Here is a 21,524-nt window from a genome sequence, read left to right as displayed (position 1 = left end):
GTCTCTGTCTCGAGGAAGGAATCGCAGAATCAACCTAAGTTACTCACGACTTGAAAAGAGCCAAATAGCACAAAAACAAAACAAAAGAAAAGAAAAGAAAAGAAAGCAAAGCAAAGCAAAGCAAAGCCATAAGACTCACGACTCACGAGACAGGACCCAGGACTCAGGACTCAGGACTCACTTAGGACTGCAAGCCTCGAGATGGATGGTCGTGAATCGTGAATCGTGAATCACAATACAGCGTCTGTCTGCGCGCGGTTGGCGACGACTTGGACTGGATTCGAGGTTTTTACTTGCCCTTGACCTCGCCATCTTTCGGCCACTCACGACCCATCTTCGCTCTGCCCTGCTCTGCTGTCCCTCTTTTGGCCTTGTTGGCCTTTCCATCCGGATGTGCATCCGCCGCTTCTTGACACTCAGCAACAACCCACCCCTGCTCACCGTCCCTATTCACTTCCCACCACTCGAGTCTCCCTGCTGTTTCACCTTTCACGACATTCCCAGTAGCAACTGCCATCACCGTCGCCATCATCACACGTCCATTCGTCCGACCCAAGCCATCAAAGCCATTCGACCATCCGATCCCCTTGTACTGAAGACAGCTCCGCGCCAAACGCTTCTTTCTCCCTTTCCTTCTCCACGGCGCCTTTCAACGTAACCTCAATCAGCCACCAGCCAGATTGTGTGCTTTGTTATCACCTTCGCCATTTACCATCCTCCTCTACCGACCCATCCGCGAACTTGTCCTTGACTGCATTTCGCCTCTTCGACCACCCTGGCATCCATCCGCGCGGCCGACATTTACCACTCGGTTTCGTATCGACCTTTGCCTGCCGTAATCGCCTCTCGCCCTTTGCGTGTTTGTGCCATCCATCTGTCTCTCCATAGGCTTCTCGAACAGCCCTTTCGTCTTTTCCTTGGTCGATTCCGCGGAACGTCAGCACTAGCGATTCCCAATATCAAGAGATAGCAGCCATCTACAAAAAGCACGACATCAGTCGACGCAGCTTACAACTTTTTGACGCCGCATAGACGAGGAGCCGGCATCGAAAACGTTTTCATGCTCTGCTATTGATACCCTACGACCAACGCTGGGCCCAGAACGCTTTCTTGAAAGCGACAATTTAGCGTCCGCCACTCGATAGGGACACTTTCAGATCGAAGCAATCCAAAGCCTTCACCACCGTCAACCGCGCTCGAGCCTAGTCGATCCAGTCCCACCACGCATATTAAGTGGATTTACATCGCTTCACCATCAACCTAGCTTGGTCTCTTCCGACAAACCCAGCAAAAATCCCCTATTCGATGCCCGCCGGCCCTTTAGCCACACCTTCCGTGTAGTACTGGGTGGCCTGCATCACCGTCAACAACATGGCACCTCTCTGCACCTCAGCAGAAGTCAATCTGCTTGTGTATCACTACCTCAAGGAGTCTGGTTTTCACCATGCCTCCTTCTCGTTACGCCATGAATCACGTCTAGACGACGAGCCATTATCAAAAGAAGCCATCATCGAGCCTGGTCAGCTAGTCCGCTTCCTCCAAAAGGGTCTCATCTATGCATCAGTAGAGGCACACATTCAAGACGACGGCACAGAAAAGCCGTGTTCTTCCACCATCCGTCTGGTCGGTCCACCACATGTCTGCGACGGTAAGCCACGATCAACGCCTCCGTCAACGAGTCCAACACGCCTGTCACCCGAACCTGATGTGTTCGCCGCACAGCAACCCCGACCTGAGCGCAAAGAAGCCGCAACGCAAACTCCTCCTGCTCCCGCTGCAGCCAGGCCGGTCAATGGCGTCCACACCACCAAGCTGATAGCCTCCTCATCGCTCCAGCCCGACGATGCTGATCGATCCTCCAAGGTGGCTTCTTCCTCCAAGAAGAAGCTTGACGACGCAGTCGAGAACGATGACGCTTCATCGGCTACTTTCAAGCCCAAGGATGCAAAGCGCAAGGCGTCCAACTCGGTCACCTCGGACGCAGACCGGGAGGACAAGCGTGTGCGTAGGAGTGAAGCAGGCGCAAAATCAGATGATGCTGTCACATTGGAAGCGCATACTGATGAGGATGCACACACATCCTCGCGCAAGGACCGTCGGAATGGCGGGTCAGAGTCTCGCTCGGCATCCCCCGGCGTCGAAAAGAAACAGGCAGCCAAGGACAAGGACACCGGTAGTAGCAAGAAGAAAAAGGGTGGAAAGTCATCAGCTGGCGAAAATGGCGAAGCAAGCAAGAAGCGGGCAGACAAGGGCAAAGATCCAAAGGCGCCAGCACCGCAACCAAAGGGTGACAACTTTATCGAGGATGCACAGATAACAACATTGGCAGGTCACACGGGCGAAGTATTCATCTCTGCTTGGAATCCATCCGTGCCCAACATGCTGGCGTCCGGGGGTGGTGATGCCACCGTGCGCATCTGGGAGGTGCCCGAGAATGCCGGTGAATCGCCAGATGCGCCGACCATCTGCAAGCATCTGCCTGCCACGCAGAGCAAGGACATTTCGACGCTTGACTGGAATCCAGATGGAACTCTGCTTGCCTCGGGCTCGTACGATGGTATCGTCCGGCTCTGGACACCTCAAGGCGATCTACATCTCGTCATGTCAATGCACCAGGGCCCCGTGATAAGCGTTCGCTGGAACCGCAAGGGTAACATGCTGCTCACAGGCAGCGCAGATGGCACCATCATCGTGTGGGATCTCAACAGCGGCAAGCCTAGGCACACATTCCCACTCCACAGCGACAGTGTTCTCGACGTCGAATGGTTGTCAACCGCCGATGGCTCGCTCAAACCCAAGTCTTCATCGGATGCACCACCGCCCATGCCGCACGGTCTGAGTCCTTCGGTTTCAGATACCTATTTTGCCTCGTGTTCCGCGGACAACAGCATCAATTTGTGCAAGCTTGGTGAGCCAAAACCGGTCAAGTCGTTCAAGGGTCACACGGACGAGGTCAATGCAATCCGCTTTGATCCTTCGCAGACGCTTCTGGCCTCCGTTTCAGATGACACGACGGCCAAGATTTGGGCTCTCGACATCGGCTCGAGTGGTGCAAGCGGAGCATCTGCCGGTGCTACCGGGTCGGCAGGAGATCACCTTCGCAAGCGCGCATCTCAGCGCCGAGGCGGAAGCGCACATTTGGAAGGAATGGATGTGGACGAAGATGGTACGCAGAGAACAGCCGAGGAAAACACTGGTGACCGCGACCGCGACCGCGAAAAAGACCGTGCCACGCCTGGCTCTATAGGCAGTGGCGCAGCAACGGCCAACGCCACCAACAAAGAACGCAATTCACCGGCGCCAGGAAGCAACGGGCAGACAGGCCTAGCATCAAACTTGGGCGCTGCATCGACCCTTCTCACCACCACAGCTAAAGGTCCCAACAAGGGATTGCGGCTAACGCTTGCCGGCCACAAGAAGGAGCTCTACGCTCTCGCATGGTGTCCCACCGGTCCTGGCTCAGCCAATCCGGATCAACCCAGGATGCTGGCTACCAGCTCTTTTGACTGGACCGCCAGGCTGTGGAATGCCGATAATGGTGACTGTCTGCGCGTCATCGACGCACACGAGGACAATGTCTACACGTTGCGATTCAGTCCGTGTGCTCGCTACCTCGCCACGGGCGGCATTGACAAGAAGGTCATCATCTCGCGCGTCGACAACGGCGCTCTAGTGCAGCAGTACCAAGGAGGAGGTCCAATATTTGATATTGCATGGAAGGACATCTACGACATGGTCGAGACCAAGCAGGAGTATGGAGAGAAGGGCGAAGAGGACGGAACCAAGCTGCAGCCTCTAGCAAAGCGCCATCAGCTCGCCATCTCGCAGGCAGACCGAAAGCTGAGTGTGCTCAATATTGGCGATCTGGATGCTGTCGAGTCGACGGTTACATTCAAAGCACCTCCTGCGGTCGAAGTCAAGACCGAGGCAAGCACCAGCAGCGACAAGCCTCCCAAAAAGCAGGCCCGTGGTGGAGTTTGAACGGTGAACAATAGGCAGAACAGGTGTATTTGTCCAGTCGTCCAAGCCGTCATTCAAATCGCGACGTTGCGCGCTCGCTCTGGGCGAGAGAATCGCGTACACGCCTCATACGCCTGCTCTGCAAGAAATGATGATTGTCTCAACACGCTTTATGCCTCAACGCGCGCAAGGTTTGCTACTCTATGGGCTGTATCTTTGCTTGCGCATAGGTTCAAGAATTTATCTTGTAGCCTGCGGGAGCTCATTCTTCGACCAAGCAGCAAAACAAAGACGCAATCCTGTATCATTCGCATCTGCACTGGAACAATGCACGTCTTCGTATACCACCTGTTCCCTTTCCTAGTTATGTGCGAGCAAGCGATGTGCGATGGAGTTGAACTTAGCCTCGGTGTTGATGAGAAGTACTTGACAGGTCGTCTCCTTTCGCCAAGAACGTCTGAGCAGCCATGATTTTTTCGGATTGTGATAATGGCAAACACCATGTGCAAAACGATCGCCTGCTCGCTTGCACCTTCACATGGAAAGGCATCCAAGTTTGTTCCTCGTAAATTACACATGCGTTGAAGGGGAGAGCCGATCATCGTTCGATCGCAAACCCGATATTTAGAATCTTGAAAGTACACCTTCGGCCGTCAAACTGGAGTCACGTGCAATAAACTCTAAAAACGCAACTCTGGAAATACATGATGAAAGTAGACTTGAATTTACTAGAGTCTTTATTTATTTTGAATACAAAGGATCTGTGACCTCGTCCAAATTTGAATACGAAGCAGCAGCAGAAGGCGACATAATAGCTTGGAGAGGCTCGATTCGCTCAAAGTCACGGCTCCCGGAAAGGCAGAGCTGCAGCGTCTCTAACCTGCAGGCTTGCAAGGTGGAAGAGCCGTGAATTGCTGCGAAGTCTACACTCGCCCGTCGTCAGTCAGTCCGCGTCCGTTCAAATCAGTCAGCCCAGACAGCAGACCAGCGAACCAGCGAGCCAACAAACCAGCGCCCCAACCAGCGAGCCACGGCTAGTCTTCGAGTTCGACATCATCAATCGCTTGCACTTCCACCAACCACCCTCTTCAAGACCCTTCATCATCCTCTTGACTTTTTGTTCCTTTCGTGGACAAAAGACATATCGACACACATATCGCCCAACATGGCTGTCAAGGTTGGAATTCCTAGTGAGTTTCCACTGCAACGAAGCATACAGTAACGGCGCACCTCTCTCTCCGACAATCGCAACGCAGCGGCAACGGCAATGGCAATGGCAATGAAGATGGTAGACGAAGACGACGACAGCATTAGCAGCAGCAGCATCTCATGTGTCAGCAGCGGCACAGGTATCAGCATCAGCGATCATTCAGCATTTGGGAGGCAGCATGCGCCGCCAATTCGTATTGCAGATGGGATGGCATGATCGGCATTCGCCTCGAGAACCACCCAAGGCTTAGAGCATAACCCTATGACCTTGTTCCGCTTCAGTTTAGAATGCCTCGAGAATGTTACGTAGCATTTCACATGGCAGGATTGATGGACAACGGCGCAGATACGACCTTGCGATCCACAACATTCGACTTTTCGCAAGGACTCTTGTAGAACTCGTCGAACAGGCCAAGACAATTGGACACAAGCATCGTTTGTCTTCACCTCTTGGTCCTGTGTGATTACTGCAAGATTGCTTGCGATCATCTTCAACTTTCAGTCGACTTGCCATGCCCTGCCTGCCCTGCACTTGCCATTGACGAAAGAAAGCCGCCTTACTCAGCTCACCTCTCGACACAAGCCCAGAGTTACTGACATTTGCCCCATCATCGCACTATCTGTTGAAACCAATTCTACCTCACCATTTTACAGAGGACGTTGCTGCCGTCGCCGCCCCTCAGGTTGGCGGTGTCCGACTTTTCGGCAAGTGGGAGTAAGTATTCGCGCAGCCACATTCGACACCGACAAATTGCAATCGCACAGAGCACATGGACAGAGCAAAGACAAAATGCTCGGACAGAGACAATCATGACGCATGGATGTTGGCACACAAGGCCATTGCTGGAATGCCGTCGTCATTGGCTTCGGGAAGGAGGAAGCAGTGCGGGCCATGGCATGTTTTATCCTGCATAAAACACCGGACGCTGATTGGTGTTCAAGAAGAGAACCGATTAGTCATGTCTTGCTACTTTGTCGGGATCGAAGCCATCTCAAATTGTTTGGAAAGGACCATCTCACTGACTTTCCTGTTCGTTCTCTCCCTACTCTTCATGACAACAGCGCCCAGGAGGTCGAGGTTAAGGACATCTCGCTCACCGACTACATTGCTCTGCGCAATGCCGTCTACACTCCCCACACTGCTGGCCGTTACCAGAACAAGGCCTTCAAGAAGGCCCAGACCCCCATCGTGGAGCGTCTTGTCAACTCGCTCATGATGCACGGCCGCAACAACGGCAAGAAGCTCATGGCTGTTCGCATTGTCGCCCACGCTTTCGAGATCATCAACCTGCTTACCGACGCCAACCCTATCCAGATCCTCGTTGACGCCATCATCAACACTGGTCCTCGTGAAGACTCGACCCGTATCGGCTCGGCTGGTACTGTCCGTCGCCAGGCCGTCGATGTTTCGCCTCTCCGACGTGTTAACACCGCCATCACTCTCCTGACCACCGGTACCCGAGAGTCGGCCTTCCGCAACGTCAAGTCGATCGCCGAGTGCCTCGCTGACGAGCTCATCAACGCTGCCAAGGGCTCGTCCAACTCGTACGCCATCAAGAAGCGTGACGAGATGGAGCGTGTTGCCCGATCCAACCGTTAAGCGGTTGTCTTGCACATTTGCTGGTTCACAGGCAGCGCTGCTGTACTTCACAACTGTTTGTTCGACCGCAACCTTTTCGGGATTCCTTTTGTACTTTTTCTTCCTTGCGGCGTCCATTAGCTGTGGTCTAGCAGCATCAAGCTGTCTGGATGGAGTTGCGTCCGTCCAAATCGTCGATGCGATGCATTGCAGCGGCTACTGATCCGTGGAGCTGCAGCATGTCGTGTCAACGTCTCCCTTCTTTCCTTCTCCTCCCGGCTTCCTGTCCTCCATCATCACCTGCCATCTTGATTATTCACCAGATCAAAGCTTTTCCACGATCAAAAAGGTCGATCGATTGTATTTACATCGACGACCAAAGGCGAGTCTGTTTTCCCGCATTCTTGTCTCCGCATCCCACGTTTTAGCCTGTTTTCTCTCGAAAAGAGATTCAGTCACACCATATCGCAGCATCAGAAGGCTCACAAAGAGTCCGCAGCAATCTCATACACATGTTTCCAACAGTTTTTAGTGCACGGCACGCCGTGTTTCATGTGATTCATGTATGAATCACGAAGGCCGCCTTCCGTACAAGTTGAGTTTATATCGAGCGATATTGCACAGCCTATGGACGTGGACGGGAGACGAGCAGGCGTCACGAGTTCTGAACGTGCAAGGCAGAGAGTACTGTATGAGTTGTGAGTGAGGGGATCTGTACGCGTCGCGATGCAGGGAATCGAAATTGCATTTCAGGAATCACGAATCGTGAAGTGTATTTGTGATTCACGATTGCTAAAGTCGACAGTCGGAATACAGTCTATAAGAAATACGGCTTCACACTCGTGACTTTGGCACAACACCGACTCATGACTAGACCGTGACAAGAGAGGCTGCTTCCCACCAGCATTCACAGCGCTAGCCAACCATCCCTCTACGAGCCAAACGCACATTCGTTCGTGTGCGAAAGGATCTTCCGAGCCGTGGTCCTCGCAGCAGGCTGCGCCATGATTGCAACCAGCCAAGCAACGCTTTCTACATTATGAGCGCTCGAGACGTCGACTTCGAGTTCGAAAGGGCATATCAGCGTCTCTTTGCGAGCTCCACCTCAGTTGGGCCTCAGACATCAGGCGCAGACAAGAGTAGCGAAAGAAGTCCACAGTGGCGAGCCGAGTCACCAAAGCTTACGCGTACAGTCAGCAATGATTCGCGGTCAGGGCGCGCGACGGCTTCGACTCCTCGAGTCGACAGGCCGAAGCAACCGCGAAACATCGATGCTGGCTTGCTCTCCTTGTCTCGCCAGGCATCCTTCAGCAAAGCTCGGCCGCATTCAATGCGACAGGAGACTCCTCAAAGCCAGCCCGATCGACGCCAAGGACATCCACGGCCACAAGCCTTTCAGTCACCTCTGGACGCTCTAGCACGCCACAAGTCAGCATCGGACTCAAAAGGCAAGGCACGCGCGTACACCCACTACGAGGAGCGACCGACTCCAACTCCGAAACCTGAGCGCAATGTGACGACTCCAGCGCCAATTTCATTGTCAATCCCGCCGCAGTCCAATAGCATACCATACCAGGAATCCGTCACATACTATCCGTATCCTACCGGCCAGCCACTCCATCAGCTTCCAGGACAGCTCGCTAATGCTGGCTCAGGCATTGCAAGCGTACCTGGCCACGCTGTAGCATGGACACAGCCAATCGCACCCGCCGCGTCGATGCCAGCTATAGCTTATCCAGGCTTCAGCGCCTCGGTCATCTTTTCACAACCTCAATTCTTCGCTTCACCCCCGCAAGCGGTACAGTCGATGGCCACTCCCATGCCGTCCGATCCCGGCCCGCAGCAGCGCACCTCCCAGCAGACTGGACCGGCGTCGACCTCGCACAACGAACAAAAGCAGCGCGAATCGGCTACCACGCCTTCAGACTCTCGCCAGCCACCGCTCGCTTCTTTTCCTTCTCCTTCTGCTTCCTCTTTCTCTTCCCCTTCTTCTCCTTCTTCTTCATCATCTCCTCGCAAAATGAATCTCGATGGAATCAAGGCTACTGGAACAAGATGGAATGAAGAGCAAGCAGCTCATCTCGGCAACGAGGAAAACGTCTCACATATTTTCAAAGAACCCGCGTACTTGAAAGTGGTGCAGCGCAGAGCCCTGCAGACACAGTCCCGAGATCCAAAGCAAAAGAAAGTGCCGGTCGATGAAAATGGGGTGCCTATCATCAGGAAACGAGGACGACCCCCTCGCATCCGCGAAAACTTGCAACCTGCTGTGTCGGAGATCAATGCAACTGCAAGCACCGTTCCGATAAAGAAGGAGGCGGTGCAGTCGCCGCATTCGCACGTTGAAGCATCTTCGCCTCATCTGGAACGATGTCTTGCGCTGCCAGAACACAGGACCCGCCCGCATTTCAAGGAGACACACACGTTGTTCGTCCACTCGGAACGGCGGCTGCGATGGCTAGCACGCATTGCGATATCGCAAACAGATCAACGGACCAGTGCTGTCTACCGCGCTGAGCGCAGTGCAGCCGAGCGAATCGAATGGTCCCGATGGGGCGTCTCGGTTGCTGCAGACGTATTCCTGCCTCATTCTCAGCCAACGCCACCTAATGACACACAAGCGACGAGTGACGATTTGCCTGCATCGCAGATACAGTCTCAATCGCAACCTGACCCTTCTGGCTTGTTCCCTCGAGACAAGCGGAGGGCATACGTAGCCTTGCGCAAAGAGCTACACTCGGCCAACCGGACCGCATCGAGCCGCATCTGCGTTCCGCGCCTTGTACGCTACCTGGCTAAAGTAAGCGCAGCAGCACAAGCCATGACATGGTCAAGGAGAAGACGCGCGTACTTGGACCGCAAACACCGCGCCGCCAAACTGGCGAAGTACATGCTCAAGTCGGTTCGGCCAACAGCGTTGGATGTGCGCAGGATGTGGAGTGTCTGGGCTCTAGCAGAGCATGCGCGTGATAGCAGCAAAATCGGTAACGGTGGAGCATCCGTACAGCAACGGGAGAAGGGGAAGGGGAGGGTAGCGTTTGCTGCCACCCCGTCGCTCGAGGATGTACAGCAGGGAGTGATTGCGCGCAGTGCTCAAACAGAGGACGAGAGACGGACGCCAGCCCCCGCTCTCGAGGTGGCACCGCAGGGAGCGTCTGCTGACGGTGCTGACATCAAAGGCGAAACCCGGATCAAGCGAGAGCCAGAGTCTCCCTCGGTGGAGCGAAACCAATCCGTTCCAACTCTCGGGCCTACGCAAATGCCACGCGCGCAGCTCAAGCAAGAACCGGATTCGGACATCATCATGACTCCGGCGCTTACCAGCCCACATTTGCCAGCAAGCAGAAGCCCCGAGTCGGCGCAAGTTGCACGTTCGGCTGCGTCGCTCAATCCGGCGAACGGTGATGTTGGCGCACGCAAGGAAGCGCCGCTATTTCTGCGTCGTAACTTCCGTGTCTACCGCCTGATTGGGATGACGGACTTTCCGATTTCGTAGCTCCGATGCAGCGGCTTTTGTATCCTATCGCGATCTCACGCCATACCACACACTCGCACGCGTTGCTTTCCTGCGTTTCTGCTTCCCGCCTGTGACACACGCAACCACACGTTGATTTCAAGACAAGTTGAATGAATTGAGACGCAGTCAGATGTTAGCCTTGACGTGACCGCCATTCTTAAGCTCGCGAAGGAGACGCATGACCTCTACCTCATCGTGCACATCGTGGCCGACCAAGTGGGCTAGTTTATCCTTGACGAGCTGGTCTCTGCATCGCATGAAGGGGTTATGGTTCCTTTCGTCGGCGATGGTGTACATGCCGGTGGTGGAGTGGGTAGTTTTGAGGTCGTTGATGAGTTTGGTGATGGGATGCTCGGATGGCGGGAGAATAGCGGCGCTGAAGGCGACGTTGGATTTGGTGTATTCATGGCCACAATACACGAGCGTATGGTCGGGGAGTGACGAGAGCCTGTCCATTGCAGAGAGCATCTGTTGCGGATGGCCCTCGAAGAATCTTCCGCATCCGCTGATGAAGAGCGTGTCGCCGGTGAACACGCCAGATTGCGCAGTGGTGGTGTCAGTGACATGGTAGCAGATGTGGTCTTGCGTATGACACGGTGTGGCAACACACTCGATCGATACTCCACCCAGCAGCTCGCTAATCCTATCTGCATCGTGCACCAGCTTGGTCAGAGCAGGGATCTTGTCGCTACCCCCGTAGATCGGCCGACCCGGATAGGCATGCGCGAACGCTTCATTGCCCCCGGAATGATCAAAGTGATGGTGCGTGGTCAATAGGCCCACCACGTTCTCGTTCGGAATGCCCAACTTCTCGGCTGCTCCACTAACAGCTTCAACGTCGAACACATCTACAAACACCGCACGTCCGTCTACAGACGATTGCAGGATGTACGCATAGTTGTCCTCGCGAACCGCCACCGGATGGATCTTCATCTTGTGAACTACTGTCGACGTAAACGTTCGCGATACTGATCGTGCTAGACTGCCCGGCCAAGATCTGGATCCCAAACTTCGTCGTGTCAGCCCACTGAATAGCCTCATGAGCGTTTGCGTGTGGTGGTTCTAGTGGTAGCAACGCTTGTCCGCCCGAGCACACCTTTCCACTCCATCAGTGTCAGCTCGGACCACCCTAACTCGCGTCTGACAAATACCTCCGATCCCCGTGCCGTCCATAAATCACCTCCACATCCACAGGCACAAAACCCTCCTCCATCAACGCGCGAACCCACCCGACCATGACCGTGGCAAGCATGAGCTTGAACAACAACACCGCCCCCCAAACCCGCCGCAACAGCCATAGAATTACTGCAGTACAGAACAGTTCATATAACGAGCGAGAACAAAAAACAACTGCAGCACCTAGGATTCCCGCGTGGTCCCCCACCGCAGTACTGACTAGGCGACGACTTGCTTGACTGCGCAGATCGGACGGGATGCGGTATTTTCAAGTCTCTATGGCCGCAGATGATTGCGGAGCTCTAGAGGTTACTCACCACTTGTGAGACACATCAATCAAAGATGATCATGCGTGATTTATGAACAAACCTTCATTTGTGATTGTGCAACGTGCAACACAAGTCACGGTCGTGAGTACGTGCGAAACGGCACACTGTGACTGTAACTGCTACCAGCTGGATTCAATCCACGAGAGGAAGCTACATAATCGTACATCCACGGGCATCATCATCGTCATCTTCGTCATGCGTGTTGCGCGTCGCACCATCTCGAGCCGGTTCAGACGCCAGCAAGATGCGCGGCCATCTCGGAGCGAGGCCACCTGCTCGCCGACTTGTTGTCTGCATCGCAGCTGCGGCAGTTGAAGCTCCAGCGCTCGCAAAGCCAGCGGAAGGCAGACCTAGCGCCATAGCTACGACGTTGGTGACCTTGCTGCGACCGCCCTGGCGTCGGGCGGTCGCCGCGCGCTGCTCGGCTTTGCGCTTCTGCTTGATCCTTGCGTCCACCAGCTGCCAACCCCAAAAACTCTTGACGACGGGCTTGAGCTCGTTGCACTCGTCAAGCCCTCGGTCGCGGTCCAACTCGCGTCCGTCGATCGAATCACGGTCGCTTCTTTCTGGCACTGCTGGAGTTGCCTGTGCCCCGCGTGTCTGCAAGACACCTTCCACCGCAATTGTACTCGTTGTGGCCGCAGCTATACATGGCTCCGCATCGTCATAGCTGAAATGACGGAAGGCATAGCCATGCGATCCTCTCCTCGGTCTGACTCCGTCATCAGCCGTATCGCCATGACTGAGCTGCAAGTAGGCATCACGAGAGAAAGACCTACAGTCAACGAGACTGAGATATGCATTTCGTACCTTGCGATATCGCGCAATCTGAACAAATCGCAGAGCCACCTCGTTATCCGCATGAGTGTCATCGACTTCGAGGTGAATCAAAAATGGACATCGATTGATCATCGACAGCAACGCTTCAGCCGACAAACGATTTGCTGACGACAGGATCAAGTGTGTCAAACGCGTTCCCGTCGCCGGAATCAATGCTGCCACTGCACCCTCGTCGTAAGAGGGCAACATGTCTTCTTGTTCTGCAGCCGCCGATGCCGAACGGTGCGTTTGTCTCCTTCGACTGACAGATCGACGAGCCATGTTGAGCAGTGATCCTCGCGCTCTCGTTCCGTGCATGAGCGTATCGCTGTCCGGAACTGCACGCCCAAACGCCTCGGCATGTGATTCGGGTGGAGTCAACGCCGAGATGACTGCATCGGTGATTTGCGTGGCTCGTTCCAGGTCCAGCTTTTGCAGCTGCGGTGTGGTGGCGAACAGCTTGATCAGACCTGCGTCCTTGAGCGAAGGACCGATATTGGCCATCTCTAGCACTTCGAGCGCTGGAACGCCGTGCGCAAGATATACACCCGCGCGGTCGGTAAGTGCTCTACAGGACGAGAGGTTGAGCTTTTTGAGATAAGGGAACTTTCTTCGGACGACTTCATCGTCGTGTTGGCTACCGGCTTGACGTGGAGTTAACGTGACAAAGTGGCCCTTTTCATTCACCACATCGCCGGCGCTACTTACAAGAGCTGCAATAGCGGCGTCGGTAACACTGGTACAGTAGCTCAGGTCGAGTACTTCCAGATTCGGCCAGTGTCGACCAAGCTGGTTGAGCGTCTCGCAGTCAAAGCCAGACACGCCTGCTGCACGAAGCTCGCGGAAGCGAGATTCAAGATTGCGCTCCTTGGAGACGGCAGAGTTGTTCGTCGCACTTTCCTGAATGGCAAAGATGGCACGAACGCCATCGGTGCCAATACTACGGCAACGGCTGATGTCGAGCATTTCGAGGTTGGTGGCTGTTGCGGCTAGCACACAGAGTGTTGTGCTGTCGACGCATGGGAGGTTCGCGAGATTACAACGCTTCAAGCTTGGCGATTGCGACAGAACCGTGTTAAGTGCGCTCGTCGAAATGTGCTGACAAGACTGAAGGTTGAGCTCCTCGAGCTGGCAACTTGCAAATGGCTCGCTTATCGACGCAGTAAGCTCCCAACCTGTGGAAGCTCTGGGGCGCTGTGCCTTGACAAGCGCCAGCAGCACACTGGATCTTAGACCAGTGAGACCCTGCAAGTCTAGTCGGCGGACAAAGGGGCCTACCGCTTTGGCGATGCTGACCATCGCCTCTTCAGTCATGTTGGGATGCTTGGAGAACTCAAGGCTCTGCCATAGCTGACCATCAAGCACAAAGCTCTGCCACGCTCTTGATACGCGACTGAGACAGGCGAGTTCGCGGACGGCTGCCTCAATTCCGACCCAACGCGTCTCGCACGATCTTTTGCCTCTCCAGCTGCTAGCTGCGATTGCGCGAGTGTGTTCTTCAACGTGAAGGTCTACGAGGCTCTTGAAGATGGCCAAGAGTATTTCTCGCGGAAGCTTTTGGAGCGGATCGGTTTGGCTTTCGTAGCGCTGATGCGGCACGATCAGCACAGGGTTGTCAGCCGCAGCAGCGTCGACGCCAGCTTGTGGAGTGCTACGCACCGTGTTCATGAGTGTCGGTCGAGATTTGGGGGCCACACGCACGCGCGCAGAGATGAGGAGCTCGTGAGAAACGGGCGAGACCACCTCTCGCAGAATGGGACCTGTTGACAGAGATTCCTGCACTTGTTGGTGCTGATCGTGTTCGCATCTGGTGTCAGAAGGTGTACGGTTGTGATCCCTGTCGCGATTGAGTGATAAGAGATCACGTAGACTTCTCAAACTCGCATTGCGGCTTCGACCCTTACGCAGCAGACTAGAGCGCGTTGGAGTGGTTGCCCCACTTCGACTCGAGGCGTATCCGCAGGTGAAGAGGCCACCGTTGGGGGAAGAATCCACCGTTGCGCGACTTGGTGGTCGTGACTCGCCGCTGTTTCTCCTGGACGAGCTGACGTTAGAAACAGCTTCGCGCAGCATAGGCGACGCGCCGAATTGCCTTTGGTCGCGGCCTGGTATGCCATTGCTCGTCGAGGGTCGAGCCACAGACACAGCACTGGAACATGATCTGGCTGATTCGACGTTGGAGGTGGAAGGCCGGGAAGAGGCAGGCATCGCGGGACGAGGTGCGGGTCCCATCCTTGCGCCTTGCATGTAGGCAGTTGCGGCATAATTACACACCTCAATGTGTCTGCATGCATGTGCACAAGTGTTGAGCGAGAGGTTTGGCGCACTGTCGCTCCTCACAAAGCGGGTCCTAACGTCGGTTGATCCAGCGACATGCTGAGCAGTGTGTAGCGAGGGCGAAAAGCCATCTGGAGTCTGCGTGCCTTGGAGGCGGCCTTGAAGAGCGGAAGGCAAGTTGAGCTTTTTGGCCATACGACTGGACAGAAAGCGATTTGCAGCTGCAGCTCGGAACGCGGCTGCCTTAGAACGCGAACCACTGTCAGAAGATTGCGACAGAGGCGGCGTGTACTCGGGAGCTTCTTCGTAGTGTGGCAAGGTCTCCTCTGGATACAGAGGCGGCATGAGAGCTTCAGCCTCACCGAGCCTCCCATCGATCGGCTCGTCGGGGCCGGCAGTCTGCGCTGCAGACGCACTGCTAGCTGCGAAACCGTGCTGCGAGATTTGTTGCGGCGTCGGCAATTCCGGTGTCATGCGAGATTTGGCAGCATCGATGGTCCGCTCGAGGGAGTCTCGCAGTGCCTCGTCGCTGTTGCCGTCGTCAGATTTGGCTGCTTGCGAAGCTGTGACTGGTTTGGGACTGTCGTCCGGGGAGCCAAATTGAAAGCTGGTGGCAGCAGTGCTGTTGGATGCGAGTGAACTTGGTCGGAAAAAGTCAAACATGTTGACTGAGCCAAGTGAGGACTTGGCCCTAGCATGCGACAGGCGTCGGCGGTCATGGCCATGGCCATTGAACAACGAAGGGTTTTGATAAGGGTCTGATTCGACGCTTTCTGTCGTCCTTGTTGGGATTTGCATAGGTTCGAGCAACCGAGAGGAGCCCGCCTCGTGGAAGGGAGGGAATGCTTGAGCCACGGTCGACTGGACGGCGTCCTCAGGATCGATCATCCGACGCTTTCCTTTGTCGGTGCTTCCTACTGATGCCTGCATAATGGCCCAGATTTGCTGTGGCTCTTGACGTTTGCGATGTTTTATTAGTTGTTATCGGAAGTGTTCCGTGCCTTGTAGATCTGCCAAGATGTGATGCGCCGTGCTGCCTGCTGGTCACTTAGACTCGATGTGAGCTTGGTCTGTGCAATTGCAAGGGAACGAGTCGTTGAGAGCGAAGGTGGACCAACGCAGCTGGAGGATGTGGGTGATAGCAATCACACGCCAGCCAAGGTGGGAGAGATTGCTTTACAACAGCGCGCTTCTTCTTGTCTCCAGCGGTGTCAGCCCCAAGGCAGGCAGACAGGCAGATAGGCAAGGACACACTCGAGAACACACATGAACCAGGCGGCAGTATGGCAGTGACTGACAGGCCAGGGTCCAATTAAGTTAAGCAGCTCAACAGTCACGAGGCGCTGCACAGGCACAGACATGCATGGCTGACAGCGTAGCGAAGGCCAAAACCAATTTAAGTTAAAAAGAACCCGAAAACCCGCCAAGGGTTGCGGCAGCTTTTGCCTCGACTGTTATCAGAGAAGCGGCAAGGTCACACCTTTAGTATTCATGGAGCGAGCTTGAATCGTGAATGTGAGTCTGGCAAATTGTGTTGCAGCAAGTGACCACAGGCTCCGAACCAAGCCCGTTGAATCACAAATATCAACCCAAAGTCGGATCAATCCACACACCTCAACCCACGACTGGCGAACTAGTTAAGTTAGCTGCAGCTCCTCGCCAAGCACGCACTCGAATGTGTCTCTGGCTGCACGCGTGTCAGCAGACTCTCGATTGGTCTTTCCTGATGACTTTGTCCGAAACCCGTAATTGATGTTGAACGATGACATGTGAATCTCGACATGAAACTCTGTCACCGTCGAGATTAGTTCGATATTACTAGTGGGCCTCTGAACCAATACGGAGGACCGAATCATGACGCTCTGTGGCCACACCTGGCCGATGAAGTTCCTGCACCCCTCAAGGAGCGGGAAAGCAACACTGGAACGAAGTGGCGAAAATTAAAATGCCAAGTCTCGCGGAAGAGTGCGCGATGCATCTCGTCAGAGCGAGACCCTTTTGAAGTTACGCTTCTTCCCCAAATTAATGGGCGGATTAGCTGCATCTTGTTCTTTTGCTTGAACTTCTCTAGCCTTTCCTGATGTGGCAAGCTTTACGGTCATACGACCACCTAGGCAGGCTTGCGCTTCGATTCAGCCCGTCGGTGAGCTGTCAAGGGGAGGCTGAGAACCACGGAATACGCTGTTGAGTCATGATGTCGCCGCGACGGTTGCCAAGCTAGCGGCGTCCAAGCTCGTGCGTCAACACGGCGACTTATGCCCTGTAGCCACTTTCTTATCTTTCGCTTCCTCCTTTCCAACAGGAGTGAAGCCCCTTTTCGTCTCGGACCATTTGTGCTTTACGATGCCTGCTTCCCTTTGAGTGCGTATGCATCTGTTCGACGGTTCTGCTCCGCTAGCCAAGGTGCCCCAGCGCTTGTTTAATGAAGGAAGCGCTTTCGCTCTCTTGTGCAGCAAGCCCAGACCGTGTATGCGGAAGATGACAAGCAGTCGTGAGTGCGCTCACTCGTTGCTGGTTCGTGATTCGCTTTTTGAGTCCTTTTCCTTCATGGGCGAAATGATTTTTTTTTGCGACGGACTCGCTCGAGGCTTGCCAGGCGCACCGTCCCGTGTTTCAACATCACGGTCTGTGAGACCGTCTATGCGTGTTCGAAAGTTACGTTCACGTTCCGTGTTATGAGTCAGCAAGCAAATTCACGATTCGAGTAAAATTGTGTACCTCTTTTTGCTGCATGTAATATTTATTCAATAAAATGAGGTGATTTCGCACCATTCACGATTCACGATTGGGATGGACTCTGGATGGTGAGTGTATTTTCGATGTGAGAGAAATCGGGAGTAACCTAGGATTGAAGATACAGCTGCTGTCCGGCGAGGAAACCACCAACATGAACGGTGGTTACAGAGACGATCCAGCATCGCGCAAAATATGGTAGAGGGAAGCTTGTTTCGCTTAAGCTCAGGCAGAGGCATCTGTGAATCGCTGAGCTATGCAGGGGATATCGAAGGCGTGCAAGAGGCGCTCAAGCTCGCATTCTGCTAGCGTTGGGCTGCGGCACAATCACGAGTGTTGCTTGTCTGTTCTGCATATTGATACTCAAGCGAGGCTATGATCCAAGTGGATTCGTGATTTCATCAGCGGAGCAAGCGAGGCTCCCACGATTCTGACAGCGTGCGAGTGCAGATCTTGCGAAGGTGTGTGATACTGACTGCGGTGCAACTTAACTAAAAAATGAGGCAATCGAGCGCTACGGACTGGTCAGATTCACGATTCACGATTCGTGATTGCGGGGTTGAGGGGCTGAAGCTTAATAAGTAAGTTAACTTTACGTTCTCAATTCGTGAATGTGGACTGAGCGGACGAGGCGTACGATTTGCAAGTAGGGTGTATTTGCGCTTGATCAGTCCGATGTGCGGGATGGCGCCATTCACGATTGTCCCTTTGAAAAATCCGTCACAAATGATAGAGGGCATCCCGTTCGGAGAGGTGCGGGATTGAACCGGTTAACGCTATCAAGCCACCGACGCGCGATACCACTCACGAATGACCTTTCAGATTCATTCACGTCACCGCTGCCTTGCTGGCGCCATCGACTGCCGACAGACTTGGATCGCTATCAGGCTGCTAAAATGACAACATTCACGATTCGTCCAGGAGTCACGAGTGGTCAAGGTTGGTCTGAGTCACCGTGTTTGTGGATCGAAATTAGGGTTGCTCAGTCCGATTCTCTGCTTATGCAAAGGGTTGACAACGACCTTGGCGGTCATTGTGTCCTTGCGTTGCTTCTTAACCGGCTTATGATTCAGAGAAGCGACAGAGGACCGGCACCTTTGATGACTCTGATGAAATGGCCGAGTCATATTAGGCGTAACTGTAGATTCACGATTCGACGCAGCATCACTCACGACTCACGCACGTCTCTGACTCGGGTCTTGGAAGGCGTGCGTAAGTGTGCGCCAGCACGCCCCACCGCAATTTCATTCAGCTGCGTACTTTAACCTAACTTATCGCGACTCCCAGCCGATGCGCGTGTTTTTTTCTCCTCAAAGGTGACGGCGTGTGATGTGATAATGGTGTGACTGTGACTGTGACTCGTGACTGCGATGTGCTGCCGAGCTACTTTGCAGCGCACCCTATGCACATGAATCACGAATCACAACTGGACCCTGACTCTGATCTTTTGGCCACTTATCTTGACTCAGCCCCAGCCTTAGCCTCAACCTCGGCCTCTACCCTTGGTCGACTCATCTCTCTTCATCCCTACTGACTAGTCCCTTCTCTCGCTGTTCAAGACCATAATTAACCACAAAGTCATCTCCGTTGGCTTATACCCGTCCACCACCTTGATCAAACATCCACAACGTTCACCAGGCCACCCCTCCTCCACCTCTACGTAAGCTCGCTCACCATGCTTGCTTAAAGCAGGCACGCTTCTCTGCTGCTCGTTTCATCTCAGATGCCTTTCCTGCAGCTGTCACATCGCCAACTTCCCCACCAAATCTTGACACCGGCACAGCTCTCTAGCTGTCTCTGCATCGACACGATCCGCTTCCCCATCATGGATGTCGGCCACCTTCTCAACCGTTCGGGAGTCTAATCGCCGCCCGCATACGGCCTCGTGCCTTAACCCGCTCCGTACCCACAAGACCATCTTTTGAACACACTGGAATACAACACCTTGATCTGGTGTCTGCTCACTAGTTTTTCCGGATAACCGGCAGCAGCTCCGTCTGCCCTCCTCAACATCGTCATTGTCCCCGAACAACTCAGCCACATTATTCTCCTCGTACGACCCGACTCACTCCATCATGGTCTCCCTGCCTCGCTTCTTTCACACAGCCGCAGTGAGCGACGACATATCACCACCTTCCTCCCCATCAATACGACGTGCAGCCTCCGCCATTAGCATGAGTAACATGACTCCACACGGAAGCACTTCGCCGCCTGCGCTAGGTACTCCTGGCAGCCTCAAGACCGTCTTCAAAGCATCCGAGCCTCGCGCTTTCGACCATTTTGACGATTTTGTCGACGAGATTCTTCCAGGGTGCGTTCAAACTTCTCTCTTGACCTCTAGCGCTACCATGGGACGCCGCTCCCGCCTCGACGAGTCGGCTGGAGAGGGACTTCGCAGGAACGTGTTGCTGCGCAATGCAATGCTCTCCAGCTTGGAGCGTGAGAGACGCCAGCTTTCAGAAGAGGCGCAGGCTCACAGCGCAACTGCCTCATTCACCTCCACTCCGCAAATCGGCTCGCCTGCCTTAGACGAGGAAGCTCAGTTCTTCGAAGACCTCTTGTTGGAACTTAGCGGCTCAGAGACCTCCAACTCCACAAGCACCGTGCTCGAGGCCTCGATGCAAGACGCGACCGCTCCCAGTATGACCGAAGAGGAGGAAGACTATATTGAGCTCGAATCGGGCCTCCCTTCGGAACATGTGTTCACACAGCTGCACTCGCGGCGATCTGTGCCGTTGTCGAGTCCAAACATGGCCCTTGCTTCCGTCGATCGAGATGTGGTGTCTGGCAGCCCCGCCCTGGCGTCAGTCGACTCCTGCTCCAGCGCTTTCTCTGAACCTCGTCAGTGCGACGACTCTGGGTTCGCGGAAGCCACTTCTTGTCCAGCCTCGGCAGCCAGCTACTGTGCCGGATATCCGAACGTCTGCCCGTACCCTGCTATCAGCAGCTTTGCCGGAGGATCCTCCGAGGAGCTACCGGCTCTCATCGATGACGACGATAGCGATCTGGACGAAGACGAAGATGACGAGGCCGACGATCAGCTCGGACCGGCGCCAGAGTCGGCGGCGCTCATGGCGTCACCAGCAGCTGCGCATAGCCAGGATGGCGAAGCAATGCGCTCTCCTCCGCTCTCTCCCGTTGCTTCACCCATCCACTCAGCGTGCACTGATCACCCGGGCTTTCGAGACTTGCTCTCGCCAGACTCCTCACGCCCTACATCGCCTATATCGAGCGCCTCTTCCAAGGGCGATGCAGATGGGCCCAGCCCTCTGCTGCTGCCATCCGACGTGGGTCCGTTGCCGTCTCTGGCTGAATTGTCGCTACAGCTACCTGCTGCGATCGGCTCCGACCTCTTGGCTCTGCCCTCGCGCACTCTGACAGGCGCTTGGTTCGAGCATAAACACGAGGCTCCCTCGGCTGCAGGTCTAAATGTCAATGCAGATCGCATGCGTTGGACCACCTCTCCGTCCACCTGCTTCCGACGATCGTCGACAGTGTCGTCATCCATGTCGTCATCCGTATCGCCTGGTTACCGACCATACAGACTTGGTGTTGATTCAGATCGCAGCACTCTCCCATTTGTGCCAGCGAATGACCCGAGCGAGTATTCCGTTGTGGTGCACTGGTCGCGATAAATCGCGATCCCCTCTGTTGACTGTCTGATCTTGGTTCTTGTCTTGTCTTGTGTTTCTGTCTTTGTCTCTGCTTGCACCCTCTGTTTCTTACCATTGAACGTTTTGTTCCTGCACCAGCATCTGCCTTGTCCCTCTGTTTTAGCTGCTCAGTCTTGGCTCATTCTGTCGATCCTGTCGAGATCCGGGGAACTTTTTCTTCGTCTCGTTCATCTGTACCATTTTTGCTTGTCCTTTTTGCACGCTCAATACCCCTGGCCTCTCGTAATGTCACCAATGCTCACAAAATGATT

General features: G+C 54.5%; 6 protein-coding genes and 1 non-coding gene across 7 annotated transcripts; 4 read left to right on the top strand and 3 right to left on the bottom strand.

Annotated features, from left to right (window-relative positions):
* Window positions 1–1,371: 1,371 nt before the first annotated feature.
* UMAG_00592 (uncharacterized protein) lies at window positions 1,372–3,981 on the top strand (the record flags this gene model as incomplete). The annotated part of the gene is made up of 1 exon (XM_011388114.1): window positions 1,372–3,981. The coding sequence occupies one exon, from the start codon at window positions 1,372–1,374 to the stop codon at window positions 3,979–3,981; it is 2,610 nt and encodes an 869-aa protein (XP_011386416.1).
* A 1,144-nt stretch (window positions 3,982–5,125) lies between these two features.
* On the top strand, window positions 5,126–6,769 carry UMAG_10469 (40S ribosomal protein uS7; the record flags this gene model as incomplete). Its single annotated transcript, XM_011388388.1, has 3 exons — window positions 5,126–5,150; window positions 5,824–5,884; window positions 6,232–6,769. 3 exons carry the CDS (start codon window positions 5,126–5,128, stop codon window positions 6,767–6,769), a joined length of 624 nt encoding a protein of 207 aa, XP_011386690.1.
* Window positions 6,770–7,787: 1,018 nt separating this feature from the next.
* Window positions 7,788–10,244, top strand: UMAG_00590 (uncharacterized protein; the record flags this gene model as incomplete). Its single annotated transcript, XM_011388113.1, has 1 exon — window positions 7,788–10,244. One exon carries the CDS (start codon window positions 7,788–7,790, stop codon window positions 10,242–10,244), a length of 2,457 nt encoding a protein of 818 aa, XP_011386415.1.
* A 147-nt stretch (window positions 10,245–10,391) lies between these two features.
* UMAG_00589 (uncharacterized protein) lies at window positions 10,392–11,198 on the bottom strand (the record flags this gene model as incomplete). Its single annotated transcript, XM_011388112.1, has 1 exon — window positions 10,392–11,198. The coding sequence occupies one exon, from the start codon at window positions 11,196–11,198 to the stop codon at window positions 10,392–10,394; it is 807 nt and encodes a 268-aa protein (XP_011386414.1).
* A 414-nt stretch (window positions 11,199–11,612) lies between these two features.
* UMAG_16203 lies at window positions 11,613–11,727 on the bottom strand. The gene has a single exon (XR_897717.1). It is a non-coding gene; the product is annotated as a 5S ribosomal RNA (ribosomal RNA).
* Window positions 11,728–11,920: 193 nt separating this feature from the next.
* Window positions 11,921–15,796, bottom strand: UMAG_00588 (uncharacterized protein; the record flags this gene model as incomplete). Its single annotated transcript, XM_011388111.1, has 1 exon — window positions 11,921–15,796. The coding sequence occupies one exon, from the start codon at window positions 15,794–15,796 to the stop codon at window positions 11,921–11,923; it is 3,876 nt and encodes a 1,291-aa protein (XP_011386413.1).
* A 3,986-nt stretch (window positions 15,797–19,782) lies between these two features.
* UMAG_12146 (uncharacterized protein) lies at window positions 19,783–21,234 on the top strand (the record flags this gene model as incomplete). Its single annotated transcript, XM_011388537.1, has 1 exon — window positions 19,783–21,234. The coding sequence occupies one exon, from the start codon at window positions 19,783–19,785 to the stop codon at window positions 21,232–21,234; it is 1,452 nt and encodes a 483-aa protein (XP_011386839.1).
* Between the last annotated feature and the right edge of the window lie 290 nt (window positions 21,235–21,524).

This window comes from Mycosarcoma maydis, chromosome 1, assembly GCF_000328475.2.
Source record: "Mycosarcoma maydis chromosome 1, whole genome shotgun sequence".
In the NCBI taxonomy this organism is placed as follows: Eukaryota; Fungi; Basidiomycota; class Ustilaginomycetes; order Ustilaginales; genus Mycosarcoma; species Mycosarcoma maydis.
Note: the sequence above shows the minus strand (reverse complement) of the source record. Positions and strands in the feature narration are given on the sequence as shown.